We start from the raw sequence: 23399 nt of genomic DNA, 5'->3' as shown, positions 1-23399 counted from the left end.
CTCAATTTCAGCTCAAATAAAACTCACACGTTTTGCGATTTAATAGACCAATAAAGGGAATAATACAATTGCATTTATGATATAATTAGCCACCTCTGTACCTTCATAGAGAAATAACTATTGTGCGATATTTATTGCGTGAACTTTGCTATTAATACCACAGGTGTGACAGAGTTCTAAGTTCACAGACGGTGTCTCTTGAAAGAAAGTCTGTCAAAGGGCCTCTTAACACTTTGTTGCCAGCGGTAACAATGTATTAGGAGGATTAGTCTGTCCTATCTACTTTAGAAGGACAGGTTTCAGATGGGCCTAATCATCGAAGAGAAGAGTCTGCGGTTCTCTTATGTAACATGAAAAACATAAAACATTTCCAGGCAATTATGCTGCCTCTGTGGGTTTTCTAGAATGTTTAGTTGTCAGTAATGTCCTAGTTACAAACATGAATGTTCACCATTTCTTAGTACATTTTTTGTATTTTACAAGGTCCCTCAAAAGAAGTATCACATAAAGTATGAATGAATTAAATAATAGGTTGGCTCACTTTGTTGAAAAAGTACCTTCTTTGTTCATTGACGTACAAATGGAGGTAAAAACACCTGCATTATGTAGAAGTTCCAGTTTAAATACCCACCTCTGCTCACTTATCAGAGATAATTACTATTAACTATTCTTAATCATCATTTTAGGAATATTTTTGGGCTAAAATGTAAAAGATCAAAGGATTCTAATTAGTGTGGCTAGAATAAGATAAATAACGGTCCTAGAAATAGTTGAACGATGAATAAGTCTGAAATGTTGCAATTAAGCAAAAGGGCAAATGGTTGTTCCCTGCCCTCAGAGCATGCTGAGAGATTGTGGGGACCCAAGTTTCAAAGAAATTTAGTTCTCAAAAAGCTATAACAGAAAAGGTTAATTGCTTCCCGTTCTTTTATTCTTTTCTTAGTTTCTTCTTTGAAATTTCAGCAAAAGCCTTGTTCTCACATACAACTAAAACACTTTGCAGATATTGTACAACAACATGGAGAGCACATATTTTTGATTAAGACGCTTAATGTGCTATCAGTAAAGTTCTTTATTGATTAGATTTGTTTTGTTATCACTTTAGAATTAATTCCAGTCTTGTATGCAGAACCAATGGCCATGAGGAGTACATTTCTCTTGTAGTTCTATATATTTGTAGTTCATGTACTTGACCTCTATTCACAGGCTCCTATATGGGAGTTGAGAGACAATGGAGGCAAGAGTTCAACCGGACAGAAAGTCATCTAAAATGGGGTCAACAACAAATGTAAACATGGTGAAAACGTTACATTTTCATAGTTAATTGGTCAAACATACTGTTCACGGTTGCAGCAGAAATAAGGAAATTAGATGGCATCCATTTCGAAGGAAATTTTGCCATCTGGTCTGGACAGCATTCCGAGAAAGCAACATGTTCATGGAAGTCTGTCAATGAGACATAGGTGTGAACAGGTTCAAAGGGGTCCGAGAAAATCCAGACGGTTATCTCTCCGCACATTTGAATTACAATGGTTGATTTTGCTTAATAAAATAAGAGGTTAGATAACGTCGCATTATGCAGACACATGGACACTCGCCGTGTCCGAGGTGCATTAAGGGATCTGAGTGGCATGCATAACAAGAAGAAGAAACTGAGAATGATTTGTGTACCTTTTATTTACTACCTCAGGTCGATATGTGAAACCAAACATGCTGCTCATATGATTTCTTTACAATTAAATCAATGAATGACAGTAGAGAAAAAAACGATTTCTCTGGCTGGAACATGAACAATATTCATATATTTTTGTAATACAATACAACACGGCCTAATCTGTATGGTCACCGGATCGACGACCGGCTCACAACATCAATAGGGAAACACAATGAAGCAAAGGCATAATTAATGGGCCCAGCGTCCCTATTCTAAAGCAAGCATAACCCAGGTGAGTGTAGCATATTGGTAGACGTTACTGCCTTGTGGAACAGGCCTGACCTAAAGCACCTGTGCAGATTTGTCATCAATACCACCCACCACACACACCTCACTCCTAACACACAGACACAAGATTAACAGCATTATAATGCATGACGTCACAATGTCAAAATTCAGGGAAAACCTCGTTCTGGAAATGTTGTTGACTGGGCCTTTGATACATGAATAGAACATTAAGGGGAGGGGAGATGCAGCACATGTTCAGAGAAGTCTGTCAATGAGACATTGCCACACAAGACTGCACAGGTGAAATCCAAGTAATGATGCTCCATAAATAAAGGTTGGGAAACAACCCATTATGCAGACTCATGCACTCCCTCTGAATACAGGTTGCCTCAAGGATCAAGGGTTACATGTCTGGACAAATCAAATACATTTGAATACGGCACAAACACAAATTAGTTAAATATTGCACATTTCAGTGCATGCTCAGTGGGCTGACCATCAGCTATAAAAGCGATAAGATTTGTGATAAACTTTACGACCAGGTGCTGGATAACAAAAAGGTGAAATTTCCCATAAAAGCTGTCAGTGCTATTCAGGACTCGTCAGAGAGAGAGAGAGCAGCTTCGACCATGGAGGCTGTAAAGATGGTACTGAAGGTGATGTGGAGGTACCGGAGTCTCCTCATCATCCTCATGACGCCCTTGCTCCTACTGCCTCTCCCTGTAGTCATCGGGACCAAGGTGAGAGAAGGCCCCGCCACACAACCAGACAAACACCTCACACACACACACGGTCAAAGCAGTAGTTTGGTGTACCATCACGATCCTTTTTAATACACATGCTAGAATGTACTTAAGAAAGTGTAGTATGGATAGTGTGGACTGGTACCTAGACATGTGGTTCACATTTTTGCCCCATTTTATAACCACATCCAACATTTTGCCTGCGTCATATAATATTCAAGATTTTAAAAAGTAGTATGTATTCTGTGTTTGTCAAATATAAATATAAACGAATGTATGTGTATGAAGGTATATTATGAACTGAAATGACCTTGCAGAAAAAATCTATACAACTGTATTACCCATACCTGTCCTTACATATGTGACTGTTTACGTAATCTATGGATTTAAACAAATTCTCCCTCTTTCCTAAAAAGCCTACAGTGACAAACCGTAATCAAAACAACCACAATATGTTCTATTTCTATTTTGACTAACCAGTACATAAATTGTGTAGCAGTGTGATCAACTTTTCAATGTACTTCTTTGCAACACTAGTTTTACTGTACATTATCACTATTAAAAGAACGCCCCATAGATAACATTATCAGCTGAAGCCACTGGGTTGTTTGGTATAATCTATTCATCATTATTTTTCCTACCCTGCTATAGGTGGCAGATTGTGCGTTTGTTCTCATGCTGATGGCCATTTACTGGCTGACGGAGGCCTTGCCCCTGTCGGCCACAGCCATGCTGCCAGCCCTTCTCTTCCCACTGTTCGGCATCTTGAAGTCTAACGAGGTGAATGGTTTACAAGAACACCTCCTCACGACATCCCATTATCGTTTTTTGCAAACAATTGGCACAAAAGGCACTTTTTTCACTTTCTCCCCCCCCCCCGACCCCAAATAGGCACAATTTCAGGATGTATTTTTTGATGCAATATCCAAACTGAACAATTGTTTGTTTTTCTCATGCTTCTGTTTTGTCCCCAAAAATGTCTTATCCCATGTCAGGTGGCTAAAGTGTACTTCAAAGACTTCCACCTCCTGTTGATAGGGGTAATCTGCCTGGCCACGTCCATAGAGAAATGGGGCCTTCATCGAAGGATAGCTCTCAGGCTGGTCACCCTGGTGGGGGTCAACCCTGGATGGTGAGGTCTCCTTGGAAACTTTTTGTGACCTTTCTTAAATCATAGCTCATACACAACATATTGGCATTTATAAGTCAGTGCAGCATGTGGCTCACAACATCAGTAGGGAAACGCAAGTTAAAATGAAGCGAAGGCATAATTAATGGGCCTAGCGTCCCTATTCTAAAGCAAGCATAACCCAGGTGAGTGTAGCATATTGGTAGACGTTACTGCCTTGTGGAACAGGCCTGACCTAAAGCACCTGTGCAGATTTGTCATCAATACCACCCACCACACACACCTCACTCCTAACACACAGACACAAGATTAACAGCATTATAATCATAGCTCATACACAACATATTGGCATAAGTCAGTGCAGCATGTGAGACTGTGTGTGTGTGTCTGTTTGTGTTTGTGTCTGTGTATGTACAGTATGTGTGTGGGGTTACATGGTGTAATCCAGCTGAACTTTGAAGTATTCTCTTAGTCCCTATGTTATTGCAGTAGAAACAACAGTTTGTTTTGTGATAACCAATACAGACAAAGTTAACTTGACTGCTCTGGTTCGTAGGTGTCACTGAAACTGATAAGGAAGGGACAAGGCCATGTCTAGCCATATCTTTAAGACAAAGACTGGAATGAAGGATCAATATTAGGAGAGAAGATAAGTCTTAATGTAACCAAGCTGACTTGACTGAACTCACTCCTCAGAAAAAGAACCGTAGTTTGAATCCTAGTACAGTCGAGAAAGGGAGGAAGATATACTGATGAACGAAGCAATGACACCTGCGACACCTTGGTACATAAACAATAGTTCAACCAAATATTTCCAACTAAAAGTTCCACATATTGATTTTCAGAAACCAGTGTGATGTAAAGTCTATGTACAATTTCTCCAAAATTAATACGCCTAAGCAAATTACATTTACAGCTACATTCTTCAGTTAAATACTTTATTTTCTACAATGGTTTTACCACAGGAAAGCAGATTCAATTTTATAAATCAAACTTCAGGCATTTAAGAAGCCACCCGACCCATTCACCACTCACTGTTGTTTCCTTGAACGTGTTCAGCTTGCTGACCTCATCCTGCCCCTTCCATGTCCCCTTCCTAGGCTTATGCTGGGCTTCATGTCCGGCTGTGCCTTCCTCTCCATGTGGGTCAGCAACACCTCCGCCGTCGCCATGGTGATGCCCATTGTGGAAGCCGTCATCCAGCAGATCCTGAGGTCGACGGAGGAGGCCGACGGACGGCGCTCCAGAGCTGCTACGGGCGTCAGCAACCTGGCCCTGCAGCTGGACGGTGGGTCTGACAAGCCCACAGACGGTCTCTTGGCTTTGGTTCACAGTGTCGTAGTGCTTGCTACTTGTTTGGGAATAATGACAGTGTTTAACTGTGTGACTTGTTGTTTTTGTTGGTTTTACTTTGTACCTCTAAACGTTATACATTCATTTTGTTTTTTTTAGAAATGATTGGGCCGAAGGAGAAAGAGGATATTATGAGGTACAGAAAAAATGCATTTTCCTTCTTTAAGATGAAAGATGGTTCTAAGTTACTACTTAGTCTAAGTGATACAGCAATGTTATGCCACTGTCATGTTGTCTGTCCACAGTAGCCAAGTACAAGATCCAGAAGCTCAAGTGTACACTATTCCTGAGAACGAAGTCCCCCCACACAGAACTGTAAGTAGAAAATACAACCACAGAACAGTAACTACAACCTAAAAGCAACATAGCACCAACTGGCCAATATCACCATGCATTGGTTGTCATTAACATACAATTTATTGGTGAGAAATTATCCGTTGTTATAATGAGATTCATGATGTTGGGATATTTTATTATTAGAATTCAAAAACCTGTATAAAATTGTCATGCTTTATAAACAAAATTAATCTACATACAATGATTTCAGCTTTGGAAATCTAGAGTTCCCGACAGGCACTTCAAAGACTGTTTTATGACACTTTCATTTCATGACCTAAGGTCATCCCTCAGGTACCCGGAAATAAACAAGATAATATGATCTGCAAGGCTCTGTGCATCAGCATTGCCTATTCATCCAGCATGGGCGGGATCGCCACTTTACCCGGGACGTCCCCCAATCTCATCTTCTCAGAGTATATGACTCAGTAAGTTTTTACACAACTGTACCTTTAAAACCAGATGTGTGCTCGGAGTTGTGTTTGTGTGTGTGCAGATGCTGTTGCCCTGGAGATTGATATAGAGTAAGATCATAGATATATTTAGTTTGTAAAGTAAAATGCACTTAAAATAAAATTATACACTAAATGGATTCATCATCCATATTGTGCACTTGGATTTTTAGTAATGGGAGTTCTGTTTCAGGTTTTACCCAGACTGCGACCAGATCAACTTTGGAAACTGGCTCCTTCTCTGTGTCCCCATCAGTATCCTGATGCTGCTGTTGTCATGGATATGGCTGTACTGGCTGTTCATTGGCTCTGAGTGAGTGCACACTGCCTCAAGTCACTTGTTTGCATCGTATACTGCTCTCTGCTTATGCTTCTTCTGCTCCAGGACTGTAGGTTGATATGTACTGAGCACTATTTATTTCTTCTAACACACCAGGGCTGCGTTTCCCGAAAGCGTTGTAAGCCTAAGTTGATCGTAGAATCCATCGCACAACGAATCTTAGTTTTACGGGCCGTTCCCAAAGACACGGTAGCTAAAGTGTCTCTTGAAAATTCATGCTCTTGAAATTGCATAGATTAGCCTACTCCTTACGAGCAAGTTTGGGAAAGGCACGTAAGAAATATTGATGGTTTCGTTATTTTGCTCGATCGTTGCTACGATCCATCGTTATCGGGAAACACACCCCAGATCAGTATAGTCATATTTGTTGTCTATATGTGTCCTATGAGAATTATTTGAAATATTTAAAGCCAATATTTATAGCTAAGGGTATAGCAAAAACATTTAGCTATCTACAGGTCAACGCCTTTGCTTCCTTGAGTGAGCAATATAATATTAACAGACAACAATATATTATAGTTTTATTACACCATAACTACCACCATCGTGATCCATTATCCAGAGCGTTCTCCTTGTTTAGGCATCATGCCTGCCCATTGTGTTTTGAAGAAGATGAGTTAATTATTATTGTTGGATGCTCGGAAATTGAACATTAGTTGTCTGATCACAATCAGTGAGGCAAATGTCCAAAATGCTATCTTTATTGTTTGTCAACTCTCTCTTTTTTTCACTATCTCACTCTACCTCGGTCTATCTCTGTCTCTCTTCCTTTCTCACCCACACAGTTTTAGGTCTTTGCTGCGCTGTGGAGGACAACGGTCCGAGAGGGAGAAGGAAACAGCCCGCGTCATTCAGGAGGAGTATAATTCTCTGGGGCCTATTAGGTGAGACACCTGTTCTTTCCTGAGTGTTGGTGACTTTGGAGATTGTGTTAATTATACATTGATTCATTTTGACAAACAATTCAAACAAACACACTACACGTTTGTTCTCTCTTCCCCCCGTTGCTCATCAGACATGACTGACTGACTGATCTCAAGATTGGTGGGGGGAAAACATTGTATATCCCCCCATGCCAGCATTACACATGCCCTGCTGCTAATTATTTATGCTCTGTGGTCTCTTGAGGTTCATACTGTCGCACCTAAACCCACACCAATGTTTGAGTCTATGGTTGAGTGTCTCCTGCTCCATCCAGTCCCCAGGAGGTGGTGACCCTGATCATCTTCGTGCTGATGGCCCTCCTGTGGTTCACCAGGAAGCCTGGCTTCATGCCTGGCTGGGCCAACCTCTTCCCTGAGTGAGTTTTTGCCATCACTGGTACACTTGTTTGTTTTGCAATCTATACCCATTAACAACATTAAAGTCGGTATTTGACTTAAACAACATGTTATCAGGATTCCTCATCAGAAGGGTTCTATTTTTTTATTTATTATTTTGAATGGCATAATACCTGGAGCATATGGTTGATAGAAATCAAGAAAATCAAGCAGGATGTACATTCGCTCTGACTGACTTCTTCTCTGCGTTCACGCAGACATGCCGGCTACGCTACAGATGCAACCGCTGCCTTGCTGCTCGGCCTCCTCCTGTTTGTTATCCCAGCACATGGTCCATCTGCCAAGAATTTTGGTAGCAATCTTTTCAAAAACCTAATAATATGAATGCATTCATGTAGCAGATGATTTCATCCAAAGAAGTACAGTCCGGGGGAAATTTGAACCTGCAATTTCTTGAACTGCAGTCAAGAGCACTCTTTTGGGATTTGTCAAATAACTGTATTTCTTGTATATATCCTATATAAATATATCCTAGTAGGATGTCAGGTATACCTAGTACAGGAGCAGACTTTAACAGGCCACTATTGTTTAGAACATTTAAGCTTCACAAGATACTGAGAAACAAATTCATTCTTGTTTTTCCACTTAATTCTCCTGATATGGCTCCATGGCTTCCATAGTAACTAAATATTGTCTTAAAATGTATTTACAACATGCAATGTATGTACAACGGTTGCTGTACAGACTGTGGCAACACAACACAATAAAGAATCATATCTGTCTCCATCCAGAGGCCATGATCACGTGGAAGGAGTTCCAGGCTGTTATGCCATGGGAGGTGGCCCTGCTTGTTGGTGGAGGTTTTGCCTTGGCTGAGGGTACCCAGGTACAGTTTACCAGACCTTCATCATCTTTATCATGTTTTTTCCCCTAGTAAGCTTTTAGAGCCTACTCCCTACATGATACACCTTTCCTAAAACCTCACATTATACCTTTACACCTTGTCTACACCCTCACCGTAAACTTCCCCTATACCCTACACTATACCTACACCTTCCCTATACGTTACACCTCTCCTACACCCTGACACACCCCTGTGGAAATCTATTTCACAAGTGAAAGCAGGCAATGGATTTACAGGTCCAACTCTAGCTAACATGTTAGGGCCCCAGCTTCTATTAAAAAGCCTGACGTACATGTTGTTGACGTACCTTAGCCAAAGAAACTTGAGTGCGCCAATGTACAAAAGTTTTTCCGACACTGCCACACTTTTCATTACTCATTAAGGCTAAGTCATTAGTATCCTGCTGGCGAGTTGCTAAGTAACATGGCACATGTTGTGTTCTCTGTGATTTACAGTATTAGTTTGAATGCAGAACAGTCTCTACATGGATCCATTCAAAACTGTAAAAGACAGGAAAAATATATCTGAATCGTCGAATGCAGTACAGCTCAAGATGCTGTTTGCTAGTATAACAATGTATTCATTTCACACTTAATTATGTGTAATCTAACTAAGCGTGTGTTTTCTCTGCCCCATCTGCAGGTGTCCGGTCTATCGTCCTGGGTGGCAACCCTGCTCACCCCTCTGGGTGACCTCCCCGTCATAGCGACGGTCACTATCGCCTGTGTCATCGTCACCTCCATTACAGAGGTGGCCAGTAATGCAGCCACCATCACCATCTTCCTGCCCATCCTCGCCCCGCTGGTGGGTTCACTATCCTCAGTCCCTCTGCTTCACTCATCAACATATGAAATCAAAAAACAAAGATGAATAATAATGATAATAGTAATTATTGTGGATAAAAGTCATTATTAATCATTAAAGTCATTAAATCTAAATTGGGTTCAATGGATTAAAGGCATCTATAGGGGTGACCTTGCCTAATAGGGATAGCAGTCCACAGTATATTCCTACAGTACATGCTACAGTTAAGTGATTTACAGCTTCTGAGACATAAAGCTGAGATTTCATCAATGACTGAGGTTCCTTCTGTGAAACTGAGATTCTTTACCGTTTGCTTCCATGCTGCTGTTCCCCATAGCCCCTTGCTTTAACTATTATTATTCCACGATAACATTGGGGTATGCTAAATGGCAAAATATGTAAAATGCAATTATTTCAGTTCATGCAATTGAAAGGGAGTTCTTACATTACCACTGGGGGCTATTAGACATCATTAGCCATGTGAAATGAACATGGTGTTCATAGTGGATAAATTGTTGACGATGAAAATGACTCAGTACTGCAATAGGCACATAAACAAGGGTTGTAGATTGTAAATGGAGTATACTTAAAGAATGGGTTTTGTTGTTGCACAAACAAAAACATACATGACCACATCAACAAATATGCTGTGTATTTTATCATATGCCACCAGAGGCAATTAAGATAAAGAGCTGTACTTTGCAGTAAACAGGTTGTTCTTTTCACAATATGTGTGTGTGTGATCTGCAGGCTGAGGCAATCCAAGTGAACCCACTCTACATGCTGATACCCACAACCCTCTGCACGTCTTTCTCCTTCCTGCTTCCTGTGTCTAACCCATCCAATGCCATCGTGTTTGGCTATGGCCATCTTCGTACCATTGACATGGTGAGTATTGAGTGAGCAGTGCCCATGTTAGGAATGTGTCATTTCACATTGATTAGTATAACTACTGTCACCCCATTGCATTGCTTAGAAGCATGTTGTAGCGACGATCTAATGTAAATACATCATACACATTTAAAGGGTATTCTTCCTGTTTTCCTTCCATTCTATGATTCTAGGTGAAGGCGGGGCTTGGCACAAACATAATCGGTGTCCTTGTGGCGATACTGGCTGTGACGACCTTAGGAGTACCCCTATTTGGACTCAATACCTACCCTGACTGGGCGCCCGTCTTCCCTACGTCCAACAGCACTGGCCTGTGATTCTTTGGGATAAAAGCACAACTGAAATTACCTCAGGAAGGAAAAAATGTGGGCAAGTAAGGACCAATAGCGTGGACGAAGATGGGACACTGTACACAACGTGGTTCTGGTTAGTTAGCTATCTAGGCTAACGGATGGTGGTGATGGTACACAGGTCGAGGCAAGGGAGTATTGTTCTCCTGAAGTGCACAATATCATGGTCCACAGATTTAAAAATGCTGTTTGAGGACAAATCGATCAACTCCAGAGGACACTGTTTAGCCAATATTGCACTGTACCATGATGCAGTTTATTGACACGTGCACCATTGTTTTTGTATTGGAACATCATGTTTTGTACCACAAGTACAGCACATTGTTCTTCTGCAGATGATTGATTTTGTCACAGTTTATTTGTAAACAATCAGTTTTTCCCATCCAATAGGAGCTGAAGAGTGGCAGTTACAGTGAATGTGATAAAACATGAAGAAAAAAAAGAAAGAAAAACTGTCAGGTTGACTGCTGTATCTCAGCAGTCATCATTATATAATGTAAATACAATGCTACAAATCAGTGGTAGCTTGTTTACCTACTCGTAAACCCAAATTTATATAGGAAAGATTTTGTAAGTACTGTACTTTGATGTGGTTTTCAGTGAAATGTTAAAGTATATTCGGTATTGACAAGTTGGATGTTCCTCTGAAGAACTGAGTGAACAATTTATTATTAAATGTATATATTTTTTGGACATTGTTGAATGAGGATCTTTATGTGTTGGTGGTAAAGAGCCATCATAGCCCTTCCCTGTGAGAAGCTTTGACTTATGAGGCACATTGAGATGTAAGATTCCATCTTGTAGTCACTGTGTCCCTGGTTCTACTTGAGTAAAGCATTAGGTCTTGCCCTACAGAAAAGACCCTGCTCCAGGAGAGCTATTCCTGTAGGTTCACAATCCAATCAGCACACCTTATTCAAATAATTAGATGGTTTATGCATTCAACCTGATTGGTCACTTAGTAGCTCTCTAAGGACAGAGTTGGACACCTCTAGTTTAGATCTACAATACCAATAAGATGACACACTACTAAATGACATTGTCTGAATACTGTAAGTGTCTTAAAGTGTGCAGCATCTAAAGATGGGAGTCAGATGGCTGAGCGGTTAGAGAATCGGGCCAGTAATCAGAAGGTTGCCGGTTCAATTCCTGGCCGTGCGTAATGACGTGTCCTTGGGCAAGGCACTTCACCCTACTTGCCTCGGGCGGGGGGGCGGGGGGGGGGGGGGGATGTCCCTGTACTTACTGTAAGTCGCTCTGGATAAGAGCGTCTGCTAAATGACTAAAAGTAATGTAAATGTAAAGGTGAAGTACAATTAGTCTGATGGTGTCACATTACAAATACTTAGTGGAAGTGATGTTTGATCCCCACACGCACTCACACACGCCATGGCCATAAAGACACACAAACGTATGCAAGCACACGCCCACACATCATAGAAACACACACAGAAAGCTATGGCATTAAGATATTAAGTCAGCAATAGCACTCATGCCATGACAACACTAATGTAATCAGTGGTGTTAATTTTATATGAAGGTTGACAAGACACAAACGCCTCGCCATGGTACAGATAGGCACCAGGCAGGAGCAATTAGCTTTAATCATCTTCATTTCAAGACATTTAACAAATGCTAATATTCATTTTTTTCTTTTTACTTCATTACAAGGCAAGGCAAATGTCAGTCTACCCCTTGTCGTACTATAATGCAGTGTTTCATATTTAAATACAACTTCGAATTAAGCATTGTAATATTTAAAATCTGAAAAGCAGCCTATAGTTTTACTCCAATTTGTAGATATTGGTATCAACGTCAGTAGACAAAATGTTTCCAACGGGATCGACAGTCTCCAAACTAACCGTAAACGAAGGGTTGCTACTCTAATGTTTGTTATTTTCTTATGGTGGATCGACTAGTTAAAATGGGCACCTTCCACGTGTTGCTGTTGTTCATTCTACAGGTTGCCCACCTGTATGGGAACCCAGTGCGCGCACTGCCGTTCCGATACAGAAAAGGCGCAAGCGGAAAGGCTTTGAGAGGCGACGTTTCTAAACTCCGCCCTTCACCTCGCATTTCTGTCAAGAGATTTCGCTGTAAAGTCGTCGTCACCGTTCGGAAACAGAGAAGAATACCGCCACTTAAAGGGCTGTGGCGACAAACACAAGCTGTCATCTCACGAGCTTTTCATTTTAGACAAACAGTAGTTCACCTGCACCTGTGTCTTAGCGATGTTGGATCCGTCCTCAAGCGAAGATTCGGGGGGAGATGAGGACCCTGAAGTTCCAAAAGAATCTCCTAAAACACCTGGTGCTTCCTCGGGGCAAGGAGGTAAACAAAAGAAACGACCACAAACTGATAAACCCAAGCCTGAAAGTCATCCCGAACAAGATGAACTGGAGAAAGAGAGGGAGAGACTTCAGAAGGAAGAAGCGGAGAGGAAGATTAAGCTGCAGGTTTATGTGTTTGTGTTGCGATGTATCGCATACCCTTTCAATGCCAAACAACCCACGGATATGGCACGCAGACAACAGAAGGTAAGTGAGGGCAAACGCAGGCTAACCTTTTAAATACAGTTTGTAATAAAAGTAGCTAGTTACTGATTTAAAAAAGTGACTGCCTGTTACTTAAAACTAATTTTATATGACATAACAACCATAATAAGTGCAACCACAAGTGTAAACCCAATCACAATAGGCTATATCGAATTACATAATTGCTTACTATTTCATGGCTGGTTTGTTTAGCATACAAACAAACTGCAATAAGGATTCACCAGTTAAAGCCACAGGATGAGAGAGCAATTAGTAAACCTCTGCATCTCTATCTCCTGTATGTCGGCAAGCTTCGAGATCAAAGCAGGATCAGAGTATAGGTTGGACTGCACAGCTGTTGCTCGGTGCTGAACAATGGTCTGTATAACCCTAGGTGGACAGGCAAATTACTACAGAAAATGAGCTAAATCCATGGCAACATATAAAGGAAAATGAGCGTGTGTGTGTGGAATGTAAAAGACAGTACGAATGAATTAGTATGATAAGTCGCAAAACCGCTTGATTTCGACTTCATATCATTAAAGTAGTAAAAATGTGTTGTCTTTCCAAGATTTACTTTTTAGTTCGTTAACCCTGAGCCAAAATGCAAAATGAGCCTGAGGCATTGGCAGAACCTGCCTCCCCTTATTGACCAACACCAGCTGATTTGCAATCTAGTGGAAATCGAAAGCCTCAGTTCCCCTCCTGCTCATATGCATGAACCTTCAGGGTTGGAATTAATCAAAAAAAAGTGTTATCATCAAAACCAAAAGTGTTAGCTTGTATCAAAACACTATGGTTAGATTCTGCAATAGTGTGATGTGTAGTGAATTTGGCAGAGGCTTTTAGTTGACAAGACTTGCAGTTGTGTACTGCACCTTCCCTTGGTGTAGAACTCCTGCCATGGTGATGCAGTATGCAACATCACCATTGGCTTTTAGACCGACAGTATATTCCTTATAGCATGCAAACAGCCAAACGCATACCCTTTGCCACTGTTCACAGATTGCAAGCCTTCCATGTCTTCCCTGCCTGTGGCTCTGTGCATGCATTCAAAGTACAAGGAAAATAGAATCACCCATGCATAACAGCCTTGTGTGATGCAATTACTTCTTATGGTGTATTGAATATAGCCAATGGCTGTCTTGATATTCTGATTGGCCTTTTACTATTGTCAATATATTCAGTGATGCATTTACTCTAATGTGATACTGAACACAAAATTATCAATTATTTGATAAATAAATATGTGACGAAGAGTGTATGCAGCCTATTTTATAGGCACACTAAATTCAATGCTTAAATGTATATTGTTTTATGATAAGTGAAAATCCCTCCAGACTTCAGTTAGTATGGGTCATTATGTTGGTAATACCCAGTGGTTTAGCCGTTTTCCAACTCGAACAAAGATAATTGTTATTGAGTGCTCAGCTGTCATTGTGGCAGTAGTCAAACTTCAATAGGCTGTAATGACTGTTCATCTGTCAATCGTACAACTTTTAGAGACACATTTGCCAACTTTGTAAAGCAGCCATGTCTCCTAAAGCATCTCTCTTTACCTTAAGACTAATTAAGTCTTAGAAGAAAAAGTCTTGTTGTAACTAGTTTAAATCCTCTTGGCTTGCCAAGGTGTGTTGTTGGATATGGATTGCAGCACAACACGTTCTGAGGGCATTCTACATTCACAGATGCTCTTATCCAGAGCGACTTACAGTAAGTACAGGGACATTCCCCCCGAGGCAAGTAGGTTGAAGTGCCTTGCCCAAGGACACGTCATTTGGCATGGCCGGAAATCGAACTGGCAACCTTCAGACTAGCCCGATTCCCTAACCGGTCAGCCATCTGACTCCCCTAAAACCTATACGTCCATCTGCTGAACTGTTTGTTTATGAAAGCATTCCACACAACTTGCTGTTGATGCACTAGCTAGCGAACTACTGAGTTAGAGAGACATTACTCGATCAAACACACTGTGAATTTAAAGACACAAAGGCACTTGTCTTTAAACATTTGGCTGAGTGAGTTAGCGAGGTGGTTTGGAGGATAAGAGGTTGGGATTTCATCCCAGCTGGTTGAATACACAGTACATGCTGTATTGTCGACAAACTTGTTTTACAACATCCCGACTTCCTTGTTGACATACTTCAATGATTTGTGAAACTGAAGCCAGCACATCCACAACCAAGCGAGCAGGCAAAGCCCTTCACATCCATTCCCTCTGCTTGTCTGTCCTTCCTTGATCAACCTAATGGGACAGCCATGGGCATGGTGCTTACTCATATTGGCCGGGTTTCCCAGATTCGTTAAGAAGCTCTTAACGCTAAGAGCTTCTTAAGAGCATTCTAAGAACGCTCTAGAAAGCTCTTAGAACGCTCCTAACGAATCTGGGAAACCCGGCCAATGACGTTTGATGTAAGCCTTTAATCAAAGGCTAACTCCTAAATTAAGTAGCTGGTAAAAGCGTATGCTTTATTGACCAAAAGTCGTATGCTCTATGTACTGTACTACAGTATGTTCTGTGACCGACATTTCCTCATAATGCTGTGGTTTAGAACATTCTGAAGTTCTTCAGCGGTGCCTCTTGAACCTTCCTTTTTGCCATGCTGATTGAACAGTCTTTGAAGTTCAACCCTCGCCCCTTTTTGTACCGTACACCATTCCCGGTCTAAAGCAGTTTATCTTTATAAAAAATATTATCTGTCCAAGTCGGGTACATTGACATTTCATTCATTTAGCATACAAATAGTGCACATAGATTAGAATAGAATGTTAATGTTAGAAGAGGTTTAACTAAAGTTATGTTTGGTCTGTGCTTGGTATATGTGATATGAAAAGTACAATCAATCCATTATTGATATGTAATCAACCACCTATTAAGTCTTAATGAAACAATATTTTTGTAAACTATTCAGTCAGTAACTTACATCATTATAAAGACACCCGTTATTCCGTTTGATATTATTTGAAGATCTGCCTTACTCCCTCCAAGATCTACAGTATTTCGGTGGTCAGAGTCAAGGAACATTCCGGATTTACCAGCCAGATTGCACAGTGGTACAGTTGGACATCTGCTCTAATATTCAGCAGTGAAAATACCTCATCTGTGCCAATAGATGTCTAGAGGTTGTGGTGTAAAACAATCATAGCTTTTCACTCTCTCAATAGCAGGCTGGCTACGAGACTGGCTGGACAACTGACTTGGGGTTTTCTCCAACCGGTGCATTAAGACGACACTCTCTGAATACAATCAGAAAAGTGAGTGGATGCATGGTTGCTGGTTCTACGTGGAGGATATTCTTGGGAGACTCCAACGCAAGAATAAACTTAGGGTTCTGTGAGAGTTGTCTTTCCTGATAAGTGGAGCACAGCGCTGAGGAGCATGAAGAGGTCACATGACAGTGTCGGGTCAAGACACGAGTGCCTACGAGAGCCCTGCAGTACATCACTGTCAAGTGTTTTCAATGTCTCTTTTGTACGTGTAAGACATAAACCCGTCAATTACTTCATATTAATGCGACTCACCGAAGCAGCAGATAAAACGATGTCTGCTACTACTGCCTAAACATTTTCCGAAGTCTGAACATCGGTAAAGAACATTTTCATGGGACTCACAAAAGGACACCTGGTCCACTAACGCAGTATGTTGAGACTTCCTGTTTTGTCACACTGTGGAGCAGCCTCTTCTGTGCTCATGTCAATAGCTGTTTTTTGTCAGGAGGGCAAGCAGGCCTCACAGTAAAGCACTGTAAAACCGAAGTGACTCTCTACAAGGAACATAATAAGATAAATGAAAAGAGACCTTCAGTAAAGGTCACCTTTACTGCAAAGTGTCTGCTAATTCATATCAAGTCTACAACCTCTGAACTCTGGTCTGTTTCACTTCAGCTTCTGTTTGCCAGTTTTCAAATACAAATTTGAATAGCAGTGTTGGATAGAAACAAGGCCAACTCAAAAGTCTTCCTGCTTGTTGAAATCTACTGTACCGAGTCCTGTCATTTCAGCGAACACATTTTATAATAGACATGATCAATAGCGTCAAAGACTTTAATTGGATTTTTAAGACAACATTGTACATAAGTAAATCAGTTATTACTTCCTCCATCCTGTTCCACCAATGAGGTGCAATCCCTCCTCCATACACGTTCTTAGAGACAATCTACTAGTCTACTGTACACGACAGAGGAGGGAAACCGTCGCCACGGAAAAGCCTCTCAGAGAAGACCCACGCATTCTGCAATACACGCGTCTAATCCCTTGGCCCTTTCTCATTACCCAAACAAATAGCCATCTTTTTCCCTCTCTCTAAATTTATATAAGAAGCTATTTCTGCCAAGAGAAGTTTCCCTGCGCATCTTTTGTGGACTGGTGGTGGGTGCAGTTGGCAGCTTCTAACGTTGCCAGAGGCTGACTTCCGTCCTCTTTGTCGTCTCGCCTTCCCCTGTCAATTTCCCTCTCCCTGAGACGTGCGTCTTCCCAGGCAGTTATGTAACTCACTCCTCCCCCTTACCCTCTCTCTCTCTCTCTCTCGTTGTGGAGTGAAGAGACAATTCCACTGGGCTATCTTGACAGCTAAGAGGAGATGCAGTGTGGAGAAACCGGCGACAGGACATCAGCAGAGCCCTGAGGGCACTGAAAGCCCAGTGTGACCACCTCCTCCTCTCCCCCACGGCTAGCAAACATGAAGAAACGAGAAGTCAAGTTGAGGGCGTAGTTTAATTTGGAATGAGGAACCAGACCACATAGGGTTTGTCAGTCAGATTTTTCCTCCTTACCTTTCCGACCTCCACAACACCCTTACCGGATGCCTCACGCCTGCGGATCTAACTGCACTAAAAACTCACCAGGACCAAGCTCCGAACCTGGGCCTTTTTCTGTTGCCTCACCCTCCCTCTGGAACACCCTCCCCAACCGACAAGCAAACAGCCTGCCATCTTTCATACAGGCCCTCACAACCCACTTTTTTCAGGCTTGCTGTCAACAGTTAACCCCCTTCTCTCCATTCCATATTCCTCGTCTTTTATTTGTGTCCTTCTTAATGATTTTACTGTCTGAAGGTTCTTTGAGTGTCTGGCAAATTGCTATACAAAACGTATGTATTATTAATTTACAAGTGTTTTCATTTCAGTTCAAACATCTACATGGGTTAATATTAGGTGATGGCATACAGGGCAGGCCAACTTAATTGACTCATTCATTGACTTTCATATCAAATTACAAATTGTATTTGATATTTAATACCCAGTTCCTACGCACCTCTAAACACTATGAAACTGCACAGCAGTATGATTTTATAAACTGTGTGTATGTATATAAATGTGTAAGGTTTTGTGAGAAATGTCAATTTTTGCTTGAAAGCTTCTTGTATCTCGGCCTGACATTATGACCTTTTAAAATATGCAAAGCCCTGTCTCTCCTTCTAAAGCACGATTATTTAAAGGACTGTGCATTTCCACACAGGTTGGAGTATCGAGGGTGGAGGTGAACAATGCCCTCAAGCGCCAGGGCTAATTTGCAGCACCCTCAAGAACGTGGAGGATTGATTCTGATAATTATCTGAAATGTCTATTGACAAATTGAATATTGAGCATCCTGTCCTCATCTAGTTTCTTTAACAGTCGACAGTTCCAGTCGGTGGGCGCGGTGGCTAATGAAGTCTCTTGGGGCTGTCTCCGGGGCTCCTTCATGCACAGCATCAGGAGAGCGCTTGTGTTCTGCATCCACAGAGGCATTGAGTATGCGTTGTGTGTTGTTTATTTTATTACAGCTTATTTCGAATTTCAAAGGAAAACATTTCCCCCTACATTCATGCGAAGTTAGACGGTAATGCTTCGGAGAAAGAAAAGCCCATGATTTATTCTACTGACCTTCAGCAAAGCGTGCTTTAGACTCGGACTGTGCAGCAAATCCTTTCAGTAATAGAATGAATGAATGAGAAAATCCCTTTTATTTAAAAGTAGACATCTATACAAATCTCACTGGTGGGGTCACGTGACGCTGTTTCCGCCTAAAAAAAGTACTTGTTGCTAAATGATTATCAGATGTAGCACTTGGATGGAATATCGCCGTGAAATAAGCATAAGTAGCACTCATGTTTTATGCATAAAACTATCTGGCTGACAAAAAGATTCAGAAGAAAAAAGCTGTGTGTGCACACTCACCTCATGCACGCACTTGTGGCATCATCGGCATCGTTTCCTCATGGCTTATTGATTGAGCAAATACAATGCACACAACTTCTGGAGATCTCCGTCTCTGAAATTGAAAATGACACTTTGTATAAGCAATCAGTTTGTCTTTCATGCCTCGTCCTTCAAGCTGAAGTCAGTTCTGATTGCATTTTCTCTGCCGTGGAGACAGACTGGCACCTGCCAACCATCTACGGCAGCTTTTAATTGGGACTCTGTCTGTTGATCAGGTCTATATCCTGCATTGTCCTGTTACACGTAGATATGATCTATGCACACCGCTGCAGTGCCACCGATTTTGTATAAATGTAAAGAGACTATCTATTCCTCTCCCAGCTCAGCTCATGATAGTTGATGCTCAGGGGCTGGAAGAAGACCAAATCTAGCCTTCATGTTTTTGTTGTTGTTGCTGGCCTTGTATTTGTATTGAATGCCCTTTAGCTTAGCTGTCCACAGTCTTAGACCTTTTTATAAACCCAGAATAATAAATATTACTCAAACTATTTCGGGGGGGTTAAAGTTACAAGTATGTTCTTCCTTAGTTTAGTTTTACTTGGTCAAACTAAGAAAAATGTTAAGTAAGGGAAATATCCACCCTGTTTTTTTATTACTTAGGATGTCTTCCCTTTGCTTCGACACTAGATGTAGCCTCAGGGCAGACTTATTTTCAGATCAGATTCCTTCGCTGTGTCTGTCCTACCAAAGAGAGACATGGTTGGTGGACTGTCACGATGACAGCAGGAGCTTGAGAGAAGGAGAGCTGGAGCCGCTGAGGCTGGCGGAGAACTCGAGCAGGAAATCTTCCCCTCGGTTTCCCTCGTCTCACCCCCTCCCCTCAGCGTCTTCTGCCTAACGCTGATAAAGAGTCGCACGCTCACACACACACACACACACACTTTTTTATCGGAGGTGTCGAGGGGGCAGACGCCACCCTTCCCTTCCTCATTAAGGTTGATGCTCGGGGATGTTCTGGAATGTCTCGGCTCCATTGTCCCGCAGCTGTGTGTGTTCTCTACGTGTGTACAATGAGACTGCGAGGGCGGTGGCTCCACGCCGCCACGGTGCCGTCCGCAGCATACCTCCGCAGCGAGAGGCACTCTGTCACTGCTGGGGAAAGCAGAGCCTGTTTGCATTGTGATTTTTAATTACAAATACACACGTAGAAAAGACATGTTTGGATCTCGAACCCTCTCCCCCCCATGTATCCCAGCTACTCTGATCTGATCTTGCAGGTTACATTTTATAAGACCCAAAGGACAGCTCCAGATGAAGTTTCTGTTGATATTTCTATCTAACAGTCTGATGACTACTGCTGCTGTATCTTAGTTAATGAGTTATTTCACCATATGATCTGGCATGTATACCCGGAACAATGAAATTCGTAACCAAAAAAAAGTGATGCAAATTATATCAATTGGAAAATCCTACTTAGATCTGTGTTATTATAACGTAGGAAACATGAAGAAATGTGTCATCCGCTGATGGCAGCAGCGTCTAGATTTGCAGGTACGGGGAGCGCTGAGGTGGGGGTCATGGCCCGAAGTATCCCAGGCCAAAGTTTGACGGGCTTCCACACTTTCACGGTCAGCCGTTTGACCAGACTTTGTCAATGCCATTGACTACATGCCCCTCCTTCCCATTGGCTTTCCAGCAAGTCTTTGGCTCTTTCTCTCGCTTGGTTTGGTAACCTGACTGTGAAAATCCAGTCCCTCCTGTGTGAGAGCAGGACCGAGCGAAGAGGACATGACTTTTTGACACGCTCAAAGGAGGATCCCAAGTCGCTGCGGCGCGTCCAGGAACTCGGGAGTCATCTCCCATCTTCCGTCAGCTATTAGGAGGTTAAGACGGTTGGTCTGCCAAGACTTGCTCATCAGGCTTCCCGCTGCAGCTAGCTCAGACGGCCTCGCTCCAGAATCCCTTTGATCCCCCCCCGGCAGATCAGCAGTTAGCACGTCTGGACTGAATATTCCCGTTGACTAAGGACTTGCTTGGGCTCGGCCCCAAGCATGCGAGATGGCCGTGTTCTAGTAGGTCTGGACAGCTGCTTTGATGCAGAGCGGTCGGACTGTAGGTGTTCAATTCTCTTGAATCACTTCCGATCTCTGTGTCTTCAAGCTTCGAACACTATGTGAGCCGCGCAGGACATGCCGCGAAAGCACAATCAACCGCAATGGCCTGTTTTTCTAGCTGAATTCCTTGTTGAGTGTCGTGTGTGCACCCAGACGTGGTGTGTTTGGATGCACACCATTGAGGCTCGAGAGCTTGATTGGATGGTGTTATTCTGAGAGACTACATCCCTGGGCTTTCCTGCCTTAGCTGAGGGAACAACCAACTACTCGTCTGTCTGTACATGGATGTCCTTTCTGGGTGAACTGGCAGGATTGCTTCCCTACTGTGAGGCAGCGTTTGACAAGCAATTTAGGGCCAAGCTCTTGTCCTTGTATGTTTTCATCGGTGTTTTGAAAATCTGTTACTTTTGATTGACCTTGTTTGCCTGCATCTTCTCCTCTATGCTCTCTCACTGTTAATGACGGTTACATTGACATGTATTCATTTAGCCTTATGTGACATTCAAATGGTATTGTTCCCAGTCTTGTTCTCTTTACTTGTCGGCAGAAGTTGCTGGATAATTTCATGTGATTTAACATGGTTGCATATGTATATCACCTCCATGGAGATCAAGCAAGAGAACAGTAGGATTCATTTTTTGCTAAAGTATATCCTTTCTCGTATTTTCTTTTCTTGCAAGCAGCTCTGACTACTGACTGTTCCTGCTTTCAGTATGGTCTGTTTTCGCTACAGAAATGAGGCTCAAATCAGGCTGAAACAGTTGTTTTGCAGTTTGGAAAAAATAAGCAGTTACCAAAAAGGGTGTGTAAAGCTACCTGATTCATCGACATATGTCAGTTCTCCAGAAAGTGATGCACTTCTCATCCTGTGCTGGAATGAGGCTTGTTAGCTAGTGTCTCCAACAGCCTTCTCTTCCAATCCTTATTTTCTACTTTCTATCCCTCCAACTCTTTGTTTGCATTCTTTTCCTCCCTTTCTGTCTTTCGATTCCCTCTCTCTCATTTCCCAGTCCCTTTTTTCTCTCGCTCTCTTGTCAGAAACGAGAGACTGGTTTCTACAGGTGTGGTAATCTGTTGTTTGATCTTCATATCCCACCCACCCCCACCCCCTCGCCCCTGTTGCAAACACCAAACTCTCCAGGGTGCTGTTATCTTCCGCCACTCAAGGTAATTGCAGTCCAGGGGTGAAGTGCTTCAGAAAGGGGCGAGATCTCAAACACACGCCTACCTGCCCCTCACTAACCCTCCTCACTTTCAACCCACAATACTCGAGCAAAATGGGCATGGCCCACTTTTTTTTGAGGGTACATGATGGGTGGGGACTCTTGAACATATTACTCATATACAATTTCATACAGGCTGAAATAGATGGCGGGGGTTCATTTTTATTTATTGTATATATTGCTGATGAAAATGTTGAGTTCACATAGGATTCGGATTCATTCATTTTAGGATTTTGGATTTTCCGCTAGGAAGTTGTCGAGAGGAGCCAGACCAAGAAATCCAATGTATATAAATAAACCCGAAACTTCTAGTGGAATGGTGTTAAACATCATTCCGTTGCATCATTCCTAAGTTACAGAATGTGTCACTGAGGAAGGATGCAGGTGCACTGATACAGATGATAGCTTTTCATCTCCCGTCTAAAAACACGTGCTCACGTTTTTTAACAAGTTACTAAGTAGTTTTGACAAATGGCTGACTGTTGTGACAGACAATCCATGAAAGTCCTGTCAGAATAGAGCTGGTCGTTTGCCAGAATGTAGCAGCAGTAATGAAAGGTGCATTTTGATGATGAAAGATTATGAATAGGTCTAAATTGAATCATTGTGCCCAGGCGCACCTACTGATTCTGTAATGTAATAAGGGACCTTACTCTGTCGCCGTGCTGATGACCAATTGATTCAAATGGCCTCTACAGACTGGCCCACCCAGCGCGCCCTGGGTGCTATTTTTACCCCTAACTACTTGTATCACAGACGCAATTTCCGTCTCACCCTCTCTCTCTCTCTCCTTTGCCTTCACACACTCTTGCTCTCCCTATCCTCTCTTTCCAATCTCCATTCCTATCTCCCTTCCTACCCATA

At 42.1% G+C, this 23399-nt stretch overlaps 2 protein-coding genes across 7 annotated transcripts in view; both read left to right on the top strand.

Moving 5' to 3' along the window:
- The first annotated feature begins 2571 nt into the window (after positions 1-2571).
- slc13a1 (solute carrier family 13 member 1) lies at positions 2572-11175 on the top strand. The gene is made up of 15 exons (XM_067234674.1): positions 2572-2682; positions 3337-3465; positions 3681-3817; positions 4915-5102; positions 5267-5303; positions 5413-5482; positions 5786-5931; positions 6149-6268; positions 7081-7179; positions 7494-7595; positions 7833-7927; positions 8367-8461; positions 9122-9283; positions 10034-10171; positions 10348-11175. The coding sequence occupies exons 1-15, from the start codon at positions 2572-2574 to the stop codon at positions 10489-10491; spliced, it is 1773 nt and encodes a 590-aa protein (XP_067090775.1). The 3' UTR covers positions 10492-11175.
- Positions 11176-12726: 1551 nt separating this feature from the next.
- The window catches only part of cadps2 (Ca++-dependent secretion activator 2), a 93192-nt gene continuing 82519 nt past the window's right edge, over positions 12727-23399 (top strand). For all 6 annotated transcript variants that reach the window (XR_010876549.1, XR_010876550.1, XM_067234400.1 and 3 more), the window contains exon 1: positions 12727-13061. Coding sequence is in view for 4 of the 6 variants with exons in the window: in XM_067234400.1 (XP_067090501.1) it covers positions 12756-13061 (306 nt within the window). In the remaining 2 variants the exon portion in view is untranslated. The remainder of the gene's footprint in view (positions 13062-23399) is intronic.

The sequence above is a fragment of the Osmerus mordax genome, chromosome 4 (assembly GCF_038355195.1).
Source record: "Osmerus mordax isolate fOsmMor3 chromosome 4, fOsmMor3.pri, whole genome shotgun sequence".
In the NCBI taxonomy this organism is placed as follows: Eukaryota; Metazoa; Chordata; class Actinopteri; order Osmeriformes; family Osmeridae; genus Osmerus; species Osmerus mordax.
Note: the sequence above shows the minus strand (reverse complement) of the source record. Positions and strands in the feature narration are given on the sequence as shown.